Here is a 17081-nt window from a genome sequence, read left to right on the forward strand (position 1 = left end):
TCATGGAAAAAAGTCTATCTATTATTTTAGATTCTAGAGAATGAGAATCAGCTGGTTATAGACAATGAGCATTAACTATAAGGGTGAAAATGATCCCTTATAAAAATGACTGCATTTCATATTTGATATCTCTAGAAAACAGATGACTGAAAGTCATCCAGGCTCTGATTCTAATGGATTACATTATGTCATTCATTGTTCCTACAACGAAGAACAATAAAAGAATAGCATTTTTATATTAACAGAAAATGTTTGCCTCCTATAACATGAATGAAGCGATAAAGTTACAGAGAACTGCAAGAACCGATGAGAAATTTATTTAATATCTTTGGAGCAGGTAGAGGAGTTCACAATAGTCTTCACATTCATTACAATAGTAAACTTTCCCCCATATCCACGTAGATAAGCCCTGGAAGAGTATTTAAGAGCAGATGAACTCCTGAAATGAGAACACTTATCATCAACTTAAAAAGTAAAAAAAAAAAAACTTGTGGTGAATAAACCGAATAAAAATTTTGCCATGTTAACAATTTTTAAGTGTACAATTCAGTAGCATTAAGTATATTCACACCCTTATGCACCCAATCTCCAGAACCTTTTCATCTTGCAAAACTGAAACTCTCTCCTCACTGAAAAACAACTCCCCCTTCCCCATTCCCCAGCCCCTGGCAACCACTGCTGGACTTTCTGTCTCTACAAGTTTGGCTTCTCTAGGGCCTCATGTAAGTGTCTGTCCATTGCGATTGGCTTATGTATTGACATTAGTATAATGTCCTCTAGGTTCATCCATGTTGTAGCACGGTAAATATTTCCTTGCTTTTTAAAGCAGAATAATATCATCGTAAACTATTGCAACTTATGAGAACTGGAAACTGACAGTAGCACAAAGGTATCGGTCCTTCTTTGACGTGCACCCCCCACTTCCCACTGAGTTGGGTTCCTGCTGATCATCTGAATGGACATCTCCTTCTGTTCCTCTGCTCAGCCAACTCAGCTCCTCCTTGGGTCTCCATTTCAGTCTCATCCCATTCCTCCATGCAGGACTGGCACTAACTTGTGGCTCCAGAGCAAAATGAAAACCCAGGCCTCTTGCTAAAATACTGGTAACTTCTGTCTCAAAGAGATATTTGTATACCCGCATTCATAGCAGCATTATTTACAATACCGAAAAGGTAGAAGCAACCCATGTACCCATCAGATGAATGGATAAACAAAATGTGGTACACACATACAACGAAATATTGTTCAGCTTTAACAAGCAAAGGCATTCCCACCAATGCTACAACATGAGTGAAGCTTGAGAACATTAAGGCTAAGTGAAAAAGTCAGTCACAAACAGACACACACTGCATGGAGTATCCAGCAAAGTCAAACTCATTGAAACAGAAAGTCAGATGGTGGATGCCAGGGGTTGGGGAATGGAGAATGGAGAGCTGTTGTTTCATGGGCATAGAGTTTCAGTTTTGCAAGATGAAAAAGGTTCTGGAGATTGATTGCAAAAGAATGTGAATAGATTTAACACTACTGCTCTGTACACTTAAAAATGATGGAGAGGGCAACTTTTATGTTATATGCATTTTACTACAATTTTACAAATTATTAATAATTCTAAAACAGCAACAGCAGAACATTAAACCACGCTCTGCGGTCTTCTGAATTCCAGAACCTGTGCAATCTTTATAAGCATCCAGTGTATATTAGCAGCTAGAGAACACTTCGCAAAGCACCTTCTGTTTGCCTTTTCCTACAACACACGTAATGTCTGCTTCTCCTGGGTTTTCATTTTTCTTTTTCTTCCCAGTTCTCTGTTAGAGATGAAGAAGAAATAAGATAGCTATACGTTTTATCCACATAAGGTGTCAATGGCAAGGTCGTAAAGATTCTCAGCCATTTGAAATGTTCAGCAACCAGCTAACGTTCAAAATTCCTTTTTGTAACAAATAATGTCACAGAGAGAGCACCTCCGCAACCAGAAGAAACATGTCCCCATGACTAACTGCTGTAATTCTTATTTGTTCCCAGGCTGACTTTTCTTAAGCCTGGATTAATTTTGTGTTGGATCACTGGCTTGTGAAGCGCTGATAAATTAAGTGATTGGTAAATACAATAACTTTCAAAGAGAAAGAGGGGTTAGGAACCCATTTGCTACTTCAAGATCACTGCAGAATTTCATTTCTGAAAACAGACCACCAATTAATTTAGTTAAGATCTGATAGTGAGCTGAACAACTTTGGTGGAAGTCATCCAACTCGTCCTAGATTACCCAGCCTGTGCTGGCAGGTCTGAGAGTCTGGAGAATGATGTTAACGAGTTATCCAAGGACAGCAGTTCACGCAATACAAGGCTGTAGAGAAGTCCCACTTTGGTCCTTCAAGAATGATGTTTTTATACTGCTGTTATAAAACAAAACTGAAAACAACCTGGAGACAGTTTAGAAGCTCATATGTAAGACATTTCTGGTTGTACAGGTGAAATACGCTTAAAAAACTTAATACTGGCTGGGCACAGTGGCTCACACCTGTAATCCCAGCACTTTGGGAGGTTGAAGTGGGCAGATCACCTGAGGTCAGGAGTTTGAGACTAGCCTGGTTAATGCAGTGAAACTCTGTCTCTACTAAAAATACAAAAATTAGCTGGGCAAGGTGGCAGGTGCCTAGAATCCCAGCTACTCAGGAGGCTGAGGTAGGAGAATCGCTTGAACCTGGGAGGCGGAGGTTGCAGTGAGCCAAGATCATGCCACTGCACTCCAGCAACAAGAGCAAAACTCCATCTCAAAAAATATATTTATATAAAATCATATATATAATTCTATGTATAGTAGTTAAAAGTATGGGCTCTGGAGCTACACTGCCTTGTGTTCAAATCCTGCCTCTGCCACTCTGAGTACACCCTGAGCTATTTACTTAGTTTCTCTTTGCTCCAGTTTACACATTTATAAAATGAGAATAATAGTAATACCTATGTCATATGGTGGCTGCTGGGGCAAATGAGTTCACACACGTAAGCACTTAGAACAGTGCCCAGTACATATTAAATGGTCACTAAATATTAACCATTATTCTCCCTATCTTTAGGAATTCCCTAGATTACAGGTTTGCTGAGTGATGGCCATGGCTGATTACAGTAGGGGAGGACACCTGACCCAAGAGGTCCTCATATAGGCTTGATTGAGCCAATAGATTCCTACTCTGAGGAAAAATGAATTGGCTAACCCAAAACACAGTTTGAATCTCTGGTAGGGAGAAAAGACAGCAGTTCCACTTGACAATGTGCAGAATGCGGAAGCAGCTTTACTAGTTAAGAGTAATTCACAACGTCTGGAGAGAAACAGAGGTAGGAGACACCATGTAGCCATAAGATGGAGATAATGCTCTCATCTTTTTAGGGTTTTATTTCAGTTGCCACAAGCCCCAGCTGTATTTTCTTTCCTATTCTTAGATTTGAGGAATAATTCTGTATCTTTACAATAAACTCTGTATTAGTCAGTATAGGCAAAGTTATGCTTCAGTAACAAATAGCTCCCAAGTCTCAGCAGCTTCACACAACACAAGTGTACTTAGCACTGTTTGTGACCACTAAGGGTTGGCAGGGGGGCTCAGCCCATCTTACTCCCTCAAGAACACAGAGGACTGTTCATCTCAGCAGTCTCACCACAGTTACAGGAAGAGAACATGGCAGTCACACACTGGCTTTTAAAACTTCTACCTGGATGTGACTCATGTCACTTCTACTTACATTTCAGCAGCCAAAGCAAGTCACATGGCCATGCCTCATATCAAAGAAGAAATACAATCTCACCACATGCCAAAAAAAGAGTTACATTAGAATATTTTGTCAATAACTAACTGACTACTACATCCACCATTAATACTTCAGCCAGTTTGAATGGGTCTCTGTTCCTTCAGAAAACAACATCAGCAACATTGACTAGAACACATATGAGATGTAAAAAAATCACCATCTTTGTACATTTTCCTCTCAAAACTATGCTTTTCTAAGCATAATCAAGTCTTCTCCACTGTGTAGATATGTGGCTTACCTGACCTTTGATTCAGCAGTTACAAAGTGGCCTACATCATTCCATTCCTTTTTGGGAACAAATGACAATAAAACCTGAATATTTCAGGATAACAGGCTTTGTGTTTGTGTGTGTACCTATAAGTTTAACATTAGAGTATCTGAACTTAAAAAAATAACTTTTAGATGACAATATTCTAAAAATAGATACACTTCTTTCTTTTTAAACAGAATATACATGTATAACTTAATATTTCCTTAATCACTAAAGAACAACATTATGAATATCAGAGACTGTACGGTGATGTTCTTGGTACCAAATAAAACATGCATTCATTCAACAAACATATACCAACTGCTACGCCAGAAACTGAGAAATACACGGGGAATAGTGTCATTCCTGACCTCAGGCAGCTGTGCAGAGTCTTTGAGCCAGATTGGGTTTTTACAGTTATTTTCTTCTCCTCTATAAACAAGTCAGTCACCACTTCTGTCTGCCATCTGTACATCTGCAGTCCCCCTCTTTCTTCTTTTACTTTTTAATTCTCTAAAGTCCTGGAAACAAAGCTTGTTAGAACTATGTGTAAAGTAAGAGTAAATAAACGAGGTTGTAAAGATGCCAGGAACTGTCCTATGAATAAAACAGAAGAGCTCTGATATATAATATTTATGCTTCTTGTTTTTAGGTCTTTTCTGTATAGCTGATACTACCAGATAGCTGAATTCGAATAAGCAAAGTATCACTATATCATAAATGTAGAGGGATTAAACACCTAGCTTTCTCATTACCTTGGCACAATTATCTTTGATATATTTTTTATGTTTTATAAAATACAGCCTTGCGTTCTTTAAATCTTTTCCTTAATTAAAAGAGCTCTTCATATTAATATGTGATTTTCTTTTAGTGGTAACATTTAATTACAAATTTAGAAAACTGTATAACTAAAGTAACACTTGCACCAAATGGGTTAAGCTCTGATATGGACTGAAGTGTGTCTCCCCACAAGTTCATTTGTTAAAGCCTTAATCCCTAATGTGAATTACCTTAAAGATGGGATCTTTTGGAGGTAATTAGGGTTAGATGAGGTAGGGTCCTCATGATGGGGTTAGTTAAGCCCTTCTAAGAAGAGACACTAGAGAGCTTGCCCTCCCTCCACCATGTGAGGACACAGCAAGAAGGCGGCCGTCTGCAAGCCAGGGAGAGAGAGCCCTCTCCAGAACCCAACCACGCTGGCATGCTGATATCGAACTTCCTTCCTCCAGAACCGTGAGAAAACAAGTTTCTGTCATTGAAGCCAGTCAGTCTATGGCATTTTGTTATGGGAGCTTGAGCAAACCAATGCAAGCTCCAAGCAGCTTCTTCTTAGAGACAAACTTTGTTTGTGCTTTTTCATTCTTTTATAAACAAGTTGTTCTTTTGGCCCAACTAATCATTCCAATTCTGTCATCATTTTTGCCTCATAAAAGTATAGGACATCTTTAGTAAAAGTCTACTGCTAGCTATTGCCATAAGTGTTAGGATATTTGAATAACAGCTTTGAAATTCAGTTATTTTATTTACTTTTTTTATTTTTTGAGATGGATCTCATTCTGTCACCCAGGCTGGAGTGCAGTGGCATGATCTTGGCTCACTGCAACCTCCACCTCCCAGGTTCAAGCGATTCTTCTGCCTCAGCCTCCCAAGTAGCTGGGATTACCCCACCACACCTGGCTAATTTTTGTATTTTTAGTAGAAACAGGGTTTCACCGTGTTGGCCAGGCAGGTCTCGAACTCCTGACCTCAGGTGATCTGCCAACCTCGACCTCCCAAAGTGCTGAGATTGTAGGCATGGGCCACCATGCCCTATCTTTGTCTTAAAACAGTACTTCTTAACTTTTTAAAAGAACTTCAGGGATCTTAACACATTTCTCTTCATTAAACATATGGTATATGTATATTCATTTGTTCTTATAATTTCTGAAGTCTTACAGAGAAGTCACCAGATTAATAACCTCTGCCCCAAAGAAAATTCAGCAAAACCAGTGTTTTCAGCAAAGCAAACTTCATTCCTAACCTTTAAATGTCCATAACAAAGTGCCTCAGTGACCAGTTGCTTTGAACTGGTCTCATCCACAACCTGCCAGCTTTGCTCAACCCAATATAAAGTAACATCAGATCTCTAGCCATAAAGCCATTCCCTTTAAACTTCCATCTTTAGTCTTTTCTCTTAGTTCAAGGTCTGTCTGGCAGTGACAGACTCGTCAGAATCTCATTGTCCTCATAGATAGCTAAAATACAATCCCTGGTAGTTCAACCCTATGTGGATTTAAACAGATAGCTAATTGGTTCCAGAACTACTTTCCATGCCAATACTTGAAAATATTTTGTAAGTTAAATCTAAAAGGAGGCATGGAAGCTCCCTCTACAAAGAGTGAAGCCAGTCCAATTCTAAGGGAAGAGACAGTCATTACTCTATATTTAGAACTAGGCATTCCATTCCCCCAAACGACTCTCTCACCAGCCTAATTGCTTGAAATTCCTGTTCTTGTTTAACACTAGGGCAAAACATTACATTTTAAATTTCAGATAAGGTTTACATTCCAAATACTGTGAAGAAGGTAATTTAGGCTCTTAGAATCACTTGAACTTGGACATGACTGTGGAGGGGGTACAACAGGGAGGCAAGATGCTGGATGCAAACCTAGAGTCCAAAGACAAAATGAGGCATACTTCCCTCACTCCCATTTTTTCCTAGGACAAGCACCGTGAGGAGTATCAGTTAATTTTGAAAACGTCTTTACGAGATGCCAGGAGCTACCTTAGATACTGAGGATAAGGTGAAGATGAGAATATTGCAAAGCACGACACCATCCTAACAACATATGAGAAGCTCAAAGTCCATCAGCAGAGGCAGGCCCTTTACAAACGAACATAATGATAGATTGAATGTGCGACAGTCAAACAAAACAACGCAGAGCAGTTTTTAACTATCGTGTGGTGGGGGAAGGGAGATGCGAATGAAAAAGAGCATTTGACTTGGATTTGTAAGGATAGGAGGAATTTTGCCAGGTGGGGATGTGGTGGAAGGGAGGAGTTATTTCAGGCAAAGGCAACATAAAAGCATGTCACGGAAGCAAGAAGAGTACATGGAGTGCTCATGGAAAATCACCGAAGACTGGGAGGGACCCTGATGGATTCTGGTGGATTGCAGCCTCTGGCGAAGGCTGCGGTTGCCTCTGGACCACATTAATCCCCCATGTATTCCTTTATACAGACATATGATTTTCAACTCTCTTGAGAAGAAGCATTTAAACTGATTGTTTCTTATTTAAACTGTGAATCTATTAAATATCAGGCATTCTTTATGAAATTATTGATAAAAAATAAATTAAGAGTACAGTTCATTTGCGATTTTTTTGCAAGTTAAAATAGAGCTCCTGTTATAAGACACAGACTATGTGGACTCCTGAGTCAAAGAAACTCAGTCCAAAGGACAACAGGCCACAGTGGACAACCTGGTCATACTCTGTGGTTAGTCAAGCAAGAGTTTGATTTCACTAGCATTCTCATTTTCCTTGCCTCCAAGCATAATATTTATCTTTAAATTAAATACTAAATGAATAGTATGTTTGTGATTGCTAATTCGGACATGGGTCACACTTGAATCCAAGATTTCTGCAGTTCCACTACATGTCCACTAGAGGCCTGTGAAGAGCTTTTTTCCCCCATCACGTAGTCTCACAGGCAAAAAGGCCAGAATTAAATAAGAAATACTGATTAAACACGAGTAAGACAAAGATCTAATGGGTACGTAACCTCATAGGAAGTATCATAAGTGTGAATAAAATAATTGAAATGCAACGTCGTTTCAAAACTCCAAGATTCCAAATTAAAACTTACGAGACTACTCATATGTCACCACAAAAGCAAAGTGAAAAGAAGTAGGGTTTTGAAGACTCCAGCCACCATTGCAAAAGGCCGTCAGACTCTGAAGGGCTTTGACTAGGTGGAAGGGTGCACCAAGTGCTGAAGCAGCCAGAATAAAAATTGGCAGCAGCCTATACCGGTTTCTAAAGCAAGAGCTTCCAGATCTTCAAATGCAAACTCAATCTAAGAGGCAACCAATGGAGGGAAGCCTCCTTGGTGGAAAAGTAAATAGCACAGTGATTTAAGGCAGATGGGCTGAGAAGGGACTTCCTAAATAGCGACTCCAGGGAAGCAAACAGGGGAAGACAGTTGAGATATGGCCGAGACACTGAGAAGACACAGACCTAAACAGACCCCACGGTGAAGACTGTGGTTACTCTCAACTTAAGGGGGAAGAGGGCAACTTAAAGCAAAACACTTAACATATTCGATTTGCCAGGACAACTGCAAGGCTGCGTGAGTCCCGGAAAAGCACCAGAAGGACAACATCCCTTTATCTCTTGTTGAACTCAAAACGGACTTTCACTCATTTCATGGCCTCCTTGAACAAACACAAACAAAAACGAAAAGTATTCAAAGTCACATCACCCATGCCAGGCAGGCACACGCGAGCACACGTGTGCACACACACCACACGCACACGCTACTTCTCGTCTATTTACAGAAACGGCCTGTTTTTCACTAGCTTTGGTTAATTAGCAATCAAAAGAGAGTTGTATGGGGTTGGAAGAAAGAACCCTTTGTTTGGAAAACCTGTGAAAATATTCCCTCAGAAGCTTGTAACTTTCCCTACGCATCACCCTGGCCCTGAAGACAAGCCCCTGTGCCAGAAGCCTCAGTGAGGCACACAGAGCTCACATTCAAAGGCAGTTCTCTTTGTTGTCCCCCAGGAGTTAAACCTTAATGGGTTTACAGTTTGCAGGCTTTTTTGGAGAGTGGCTTAGTGGTGGTTGCCGGCTGCCAGAAATGGAGCAGAGACAAACCCCAGTGAATCCCACAGCTGTTGTGGCCGCTCCACTGGAGAGAAGAGCAGTTGCCTGAGGCATTTCAAAGACATGCAAGAACACAGGGAGACTTTATGAGGCCTGGAAGGGAATCTGCAATTATTGGGAGCAGATGGACCGTCCACATGGGGAAGAAGGAGATTGGAGCCATCGTTCTCTAGTGAAGACCACGGCAAATGGTAATTCACTGAGTCTAATGTCCCCAGATAAATCCTGTATTGGAAAAGTATTCAGCTACAACGTAAGATCATCATCTGCAGCTAGTTAGCGTTACCGTCACGCTCTTGACGTCTGAAACTAAACAGTCACAACTTGGACAGGAAAAAGCCAGTACATGCATATCTTACCTTGGTTGGAAAGAATAGGTGTGGCTGCTCCGGTAGAAATATGGAGAACACTCATCCTGGCACCCTGGGTTTCCCGGAGGCGGCCTGCCTGAACACCGCCTCCAACATTACTTTGCCCAGCCCTTTATTTCAGAAAAATCTTCGTTTTAAGCAAACAGCCATGAATGCTGGGACACTGTTTAATGATTTTGAGAGTGGAGCTTTCATAATCTTCTTTTGTAAGCTATAGCCACTTTTTTTCATCACCCTTTCCGGTCAAGGGCTGTTTTTGATGCACAAGAATTCTCTTTTGTGTAATCTCAGTCTATTTCCTGTTATCCTCATGTTGATTCATCTGAGAATCACATTATCTCTTCTAAAACACTGTTTACTTGGTCCATTATGACGCCTAAGGTCAGTCTTTACTCATTTTGCGTCTGAATGATTAATTTGTTCAGTTTATGCAAAGTACTCTAAGTACCCTTGATGTCCAAAGTGCCAGCGAGGCGCTGAGGAGGATGAAAGAGCCGTAACTGCAAGATGCTGAGAATCTGGTGAAGGAAGCAGAAACACTTGGGAAAGAACTCTGATACCCGCAAAGTGCTAAGATGCAGGCACAGTCAGAATGTTGTGCGCATATAAGGAAGAAAGAAAATAGTACTTCCAACTAGAGAGACTGAGACACTAGTTTAGAAGGAGGGAGAGTTTAAGTTGGGCGATATATAGGATAATCTGCCATCCCAATTTTAAAACCTAAAGTTCTGTGTCTCAGGAGACCCCTCAGTTGGCTGGCCTAGTGAAAAAGGGCAGCTATAACTTTGAATTGATCTCAAGGGTGAGACACAGTGAAGACAGTCTCAATGGCAATGGGCTTGGAGTGGAGATGAGGGGCTGGTTAGGCCCACAAGCTGCTGACTCAGCAGCCATTGGTGCATAAGACAGGGTGAGGATTTTTTGGGTTAGCAGGTCAGGCTCTCACTGTGCCACACATTGCACAGGGCAACAGGGAGATGAGGCTCAGGCCTGGCACATGGGTGGTGGCTGGGTGGCACTCTTTACACTGGGTATGAGCCCTGGTGCTTTGCACTCTTGAGACTCCTAAAACACACATGGGGCCTACTCAGGCCAGCCTCACCGCCCTGCAGGCTAGGGCACTGGAGAACCCTACGTTATGAAGGAGGGACTGGAGGAGGGGCAGGTTTGGGGAGGGTGTGGTCTGGGCCGTGCACATCATCTTGAGTTGAAGGGAACATAATAAAAACTTGTGGCCTGTGTTCACATTTACCATCTCACTTTGGAGCTCTACTTGGACCTACGTCTTAGAAAACTGACTGTTAAAGAATGGCCTTGGTCACGTGGCCAGCGGGGAGAAGGCTGGGGTGCAAACGGCAGACTCTCTTTCTGACCGAAGGCCTGGGGCATTTCCGTAACTTTTCCAGATGACTGAGGTTTACTTGAAACTTTAAAGATTTTAACAGCTTCATGATTAGTATATAGTCATTCCTTTGTATCCACAGGGGATTGGTTCCAGGCCCCCCTCACCCATACTAAAATCTGTAGCTGCTCAAGTCCCTGATATAAAATGGCGTAGTATTTGCATGTAACTCAGCACATCCCCCGTATATTTTAAATCATCTTTAGATTACATATAATACCCACTGCAATGTAAATGCTATGTAAATAGGCCAGGTATGATGGCTCCATCCAGCACTTTGGAAGGCCAAGGCAGGTGGATCACCTGAGGTCAGGAATTCGAGACCAGCCTGGTCAATATGGCGAAACCCTGTCTACACTAAAAACACAAAAATTCGCTGGGCATGGTGGCCTGTAATATCAGCTACTTGGGAGGCTAAGGCAGGAGGATCACTTGAACTCAGGAGATGGAGGCTGCAGTGAGCCAAGATCACGCCACTGCACTCCAGCCTGGGCAATGGAACAAGACTCCATCTCCAAAATTAAATAAATAAATATGCTATGTAAATAGTTCTTGTATTTTAAATTTTATATATTTTTTATTATATTGTTACTCTTTTATTTTTAATTTTTTTCAAATATTTTTATCTGGGATTTGTTGAGTCACAAGTGAGGAAGAACCCTCAGATGCAGGCGTACTACTATACTCTGTTTTGTCATCTAGATCACTGGTTAATGTGTTAAATCTTATATATTCCAGGACAAGTCAAAATACAATCACTTAAGTTATAGTCTCTCATCTCTTCTCTTTTCCTCCAGGATCTTGCAATCATGCTCCAGAAACTTTGACAATGTGTATCTGAAACTGGCCCAATTGTCCCATAGAAATTATATTTGTAGGTTTTTGCATAAACATAGAATTTGACCCTCGGAATTAAAACTAGAAACTTAAATGTATCTGTTCTGAGTGCCTTCCTCAGGAAATTGACCCTCAGGCAAGGGACTGAAACTCACTTGATCACCACATCCAGACAATGAGACACAAGACCCCTCATCCATCACAGTTGCTTCCTTGTTCCTCCCTAATTCTCTGTTTTCCTGTATAAAGCCCATAATTTTAATCCATTATTGAGATGAATTTGAGACTCAATCTCCCATTCTTCTCAGCCGCAGCACCTGACTAAAGCTTTCTTCTCTGGCAATACTTGTTATCTTAGTGATTGATATTCTGTGCTGAGAGCAGCAAGACCTAGACCAAACCCCCACATTTCAGTAACATCAGCACTGCTCAATGTGATAGCAACAGGAGGCAGCCAGATGCCTCAGCAGATAGCGGCAGGTACCTGGTGAAACCCCACCTCCAAACCAAAGAGTTTAAAGCCTGAAAGCCAAGCTACAAATTAAATCCTCAGACTAGATCAAGAACGTGTCTTCCTGTTTGGTGCATTTTCCTCTGATGGATTCCCACCCCTCATCTATTTTACATATACCTACTCTTTCCTAATTAGTTTTCTACACTGTCATGCCTACCCTCTGAGTGGTATCTTCACTTTAAACATTTTTTGCATACTCAGAAACCAATTAGCATTCACTCTCCATCCCACGCCTATAAAAAACCCAGACTCAGTTGTTAGAGGATATGACAGCCTGACTTCAGGGAAGAGCCAACCTGACTTTAGGGAAGATGACCTGCCCTTCCCATCCCCTATCCAGCTCCCCTCTCCACTGAGAGCCACTTTTATTGCTCAATAAAATTCTCTGCCTTCACCATCCTTCAACTGTCTGTGTGATCTCATTTGTCTTGGATCCTGGACAAGAGCTCAGGACCCATCATGTATGGGTACCCAGAAAGGCTGTCACACCAGTCCTTTGCCCTTGTTGGCAGAGCAGCCACTCCACATGTGGAGGCAAGGGGGCAACTGAGCTGTTAACACAAGTCTGCAGATGGCAGGACTAAAGGAGCACTGTAACACCCCCTCTGTGGCTTTGGGGTTACCGGCATCCTCACCTGAGTGATGCTGCATTCCCCTTGAGGTGACATGCCTGGTCTGGACATAGGCCCTTGATGGAGGTTGCTCCCGTGTCAGTACCTGGAGCAGCCAGCCGGATCCTGCACTTGCCCACCCCGTCCACATGCTCTCTCCTGCAAGGGGTTGAGCATGGCAGACCGAGTAGATGGGGTGCCCTTCTACAAGTCCAGTGAAGGAGGCAAAAAAAACCCTTCATCAAATACACCAGGCCCTCACTGTCCCAGGCACTGTGGATGAGCCAAAGATATCTATGATCATATTTGTGTACACATGTGGCTTATATGCATATGTACAAATAGAAAAACATGCTAGGCTGGCTATGTCTGAATAGACTCTCTTGAACCTCTTGGTTCCAGCCCCTACTGAAGTAATGATTTCATTAAACAGATGCAGAACATCTACCCCTTGAGATGGAGAACTACTGACTGGTGCCTACTTCTCTGGTCATAAGCTGAGTTTTCTGTCCCTTTGACCTCAAGTGGCTTTGAATTTTGTTCTTTTGAGAAAATGCTCCTGAGAATACAGGAACTGAGTCCCAGCTGTTTTCAAAGGTAACAACCAGCCTTCCTCTCTCTGTAAGTCTGTGTCTTCACACTCATCATGCCATCTTCTCTCTTCCACTCATGGGCTCTCTCAGATGCTTCACTGACATTCCCCTTACACAAGGCCACAACTGGCCATGAGTTCTCATTAGGAAAATGGCGTTACTTGATGTTCACCCACCTTACAGGATTTTCCTGAAAATTAACGATGAAGTTTGAGAGACTTTTTTTGATGATATGAAATGATAGTCCAGTTTCTTGTAACCTTTTTTGATGAAAGCGAAAATACTGTGATTTCAGCATTCTGCCTCCTTTGGCCTGAGGCGAGTCACCTAATCTAATATATCAGTTTCCTGTGTGTAAAGCAAGGAAAATAATTGTTACCTGGCTCACTGGGATTGCCAGGTTTAATTAGTTATGACTTAAAAAGGTTATAAAAATTGCTTTGTAAATTATTCGTAACAATGATGGCACACAACTCCTTTTGATATTTCTATCCCTTCTCTAATTTCTCCCATATCTGATTCTTCTGCTATAGAAATAAAAAGTCATTAGTGGTGAATTTGTATGTATTTATCTGCATTTCTTCCTTTTCAAAATTTTAAGGACCTTTCGTATTACCACAGAAAATGTAAAAAAACATTCAGAAAACTCCTTCCTCTGCTCTTGTGGATCCATTAGTACAGTGGTTTTCAAAGTGGCATCTTCAAACAAGCATCAGGAATGCTTGAGCCCCTAGATCCCAAATGTGCACCAGGGCACTCTGGGACACTGGAGCAAACTCATACAGGAGGCCTGGGATATTTTTTTAAATTTCTGAGAGGCTCACAAGCAACACTGGACATCTGTCAGACGTTGGGCAAACTACTAGTCCAAAGTAGTTCATGCTTTCAACATGAGATCCTGTCAACAACATTCCTTTCCATGAAGCCATATCTAGTTGGATTTTTGGCAGATGCAGTGATAAAAAGCAGGTGCTCCATGAAAATCAATGTGAAACAGAAAATAAGGCTGGCAATAGCCCATCTGATTCCCGGGTTTGAGAGACAGTGCAGTGTCCGGCCAGTGCAGACATCGCATTATTAAGTAATTGTGGTGAGTGTTAATGAAATAAAATTTTACACTTTTCTTTCAATGTAAAAGTGTTTTAAAAAATAGCTGCTAAGTTGTTAGGGCATAAATACTTCTTCAGGTGTTTCGGTCTACGTACTTAATAAATGCAGCTGTTACGTATTTTTTTTTTGGCCTAGAAACAGAGCTACCAGCAAAATCTGGTGGCCCTGTCAAAGGGCACTGTGTAAAAACTCCTGAGGCCTTGAGGACACTGTGAGGCAAGGAGTTCTCATGTCTCTGAGAATGAATCATATCATTTCTTTCAGAAGACGGAATGTATGGCTGGCCAGTAAGGCATGTCTCTGACATGAGAACTTGCTACAGATGCAAATTCTTGGGTCCACTCCAGACTTCTTAAATCAGAAACTCTGTGTGTGGGGCACAGTGATCTGTGCTTTGACCAGGCTTCCAGGTGATTCTAACATGAGTGCATGTTTGAGAAACACTGTATTAGCACATTTACTAGAGCAGCAGGCGTGCTTGGGCGGGGGAGTTCCATGGATAAACTAACGTCAGGCCAATCTCACAGTTTGAATGAGAAAGTACAGAAATGACCCAACTGGGGGCAAAAAGAAAAAAACACCCGCTGAATCAGTTCACATAAATACATAATGCCTATGCCTTGCTGCCTTATAGCTCATTCCAGTCTCCTAAAATTTTGAAAACTTACTGTTTTCGTTACAAATTGTGAGTAATTTGTGCTTTCTCTTTGGCATTGTGGGGAACTCAAAGTGCCTTTTGATTTTTGAAGATTGAATCACTCTAGTACTGAATGCTTCAGATTGCTGAGAATGAATCATATCATTTCTTTCAGAAGACAGATTTTATGGCTGGCCAATAAGCCATGATCCAAGATCTCTGGCAGGAATCAGATCTGCATTCTCTTCTGACCTGGTAGCAAGCAGGACACTCCTCACGCATCTCGTTAGTGTTTCTGTGAAGAGGAATGAGGAAGGACGAGGTGCGAGGAGGCCCTGGGCTCAGTGAAAATGCACGGCTGTGTGACTGGTAGAGATTTTGAGGAAAATCTCCTGTGCTGAACAGCAGACCTCAGTTTTTCATCCTGGTTAATCCCCTTAAGCCTTTGTACATATGCAGAGATTTCCAAACTTTGGAGCACTAAATCAGAAGCTTTCAGCAACAATCTTCCTTGGCATCCCCCTGTTTCCTTGGCAATATGGTGGTCTAATGCTGAGCGTAAGGAAGCTGGTCAGAAAAGTGCATCTCTGTGGATACAGGGGAAGAGAAATCTTTATTATCTCGAGTCCTCTGATGCTGGAATGGTTTCAGTGCTAGACCTTGAGGTGAAGATGGTGAGGATTGTGCATTACAAACACTCTGGCTCACAAAATAGCTACTCAATAGCTTTCTTCGATGTTGTTGAATGTATTACTTTTAGGAATTAAATTATAGTTATCTTCTGAGGTTGATATAAATTCATTCCCTTCTCTTAAACATTTCAGTCTCCTCTTCAGAGTTTGATACTTTTTGACCACTGATTCCTTCCTGAAATTCTTTCTTGCCTTGAATATGTACCCTTACTGAATTACTTTTGGTTTTCATGGCTCAGTTTTCTTCTTTCTTCCTCTTCTAATATATATGCTTTCCCCAAAGATCTGCACATTAACCTTTTCTCTTCTCTTCCTATACCAGCCCTCTACACTCTCATCCATGTGAAGGAATTCAGCTTTCTCCTAGTCATATCCTAATGTCTTTCTGCACTCTGCATTTCTACTGGAACTTCACTCTTGTCCTCTTTCAATGTCCCAGTTCCAGATTTCTAACTTCTTAAAGGAGTCACCACTCTTAGCTAACTAGGAAAAAAAGTTAAATATGAAGTCATGCTACAATCCTTGTTTTTCCTTGGCCTCACTTTCAATCGGTTCATGAATTGATAAAGCATCTATAGATTGAGTACCCGCCAGCAAGAAGGCATCGTGTTAGTGCTGCGGATCTAAGACTTGGGTCCTGCCTTCAAGCAGGTCAATGAGCCTCCATTTATAACATCTCATTCCTCCTTTTTGTTACTGTCACTGACCTGTTTTGCAGTAGCCTCACCTCCCACATGAACTATTGCAATGAACTCTTTTTCTGGTCTTCCTGCTTCCAGCCTCTTGCTTCTCCAGTTAATTCTAACTGGTGCTAGAAAAGACATTTCTGGATCATACCACTCATCAGTGTGATCCCTCAATTGAAAATTTCCCATTTCCCCCCTCACCACCGTCCCCTACACCCATTGGACTACACTTGTCAAAAACTGTAAGGAAAAGTTTGACACAATCTCTACTGATGCTGTGAGAAACACCATATTTCCTTTGAAATGATTTTTGCCTTTAAACTATACCAATTGGGTTGAAAAGAGTCTTTATGGCTTAGAATCAAATGAAACATTTTACCTGGTGATCAAAACCAAGAGTATGCCAGACTCAAAGAAATGTTTCATCGCTGTCTTCATAAAAAGAGATAGGCAAGGTTACGTCTTTCAAGAACACATCTTATGTAAACCATAGAGAGCAACTGATCAGTATCACTTATGAGTGGGGTCATACTAGGTAGAAATATATTTTGAGACTAGCTCTTCCACTGAGTAGTTATGGCTGACCTTGGATTACTTTCCAGCTCAGATAATCCAAGACTCTCTTTTAGATAGCACTTACCTTTCTTTTACTTATTCATCCATGAATACAGCACCACATAAAGCCCTGAGAATTCAACACTGAACACAACAG

At 41.4% G+C, this 17081-nt stretch overlaps 1 protein-coding gene across 17 annotated transcripts in view; it reads right to left on the reverse strand.

Annotated features, from left to right (window-relative positions):
- The window catches only part of STARD13 (StAR related lipid transfer domain containing 13), a 554175-nt gene that overhangs the window by 123285 nt on the left and 413809 nt on the right, over positions 1-17081 (reverse strand). Inside the window, exon 1 of one of the 17 annotated variants that reach the window (XM_017973040.4) lies at positions 9276-9519. The exons of the other annotated variants lie outside the window; for them this stretch is intronic. Coding sequence (XP_017828529.1) covers positions 9276-9330 — 55 coding nt within the window. The 5' untranslated portion in view covers positions 9331-9519. Of the gene's footprint in view, positions 1-9275; positions 9520-17081 lie in introns of those variants that run through there. 17 annotated transcript variants of the gene reach the window in all.

The sequence above is a fragment of the Callithrix jacchus genome, chromosome 5 (genome assembly GCF_049354715.1).
Source record: "Callithrix jacchus isolate 240 chromosome 5, calJac240_pri, whole genome shotgun sequence".
In the NCBI taxonomy this organism is placed as follows: domain Eukaryota; kingdom Metazoa; phylum Chordata; class Mammalia; order Primates; family Cebidae; genus Callithrix; species Callithrix jacchus.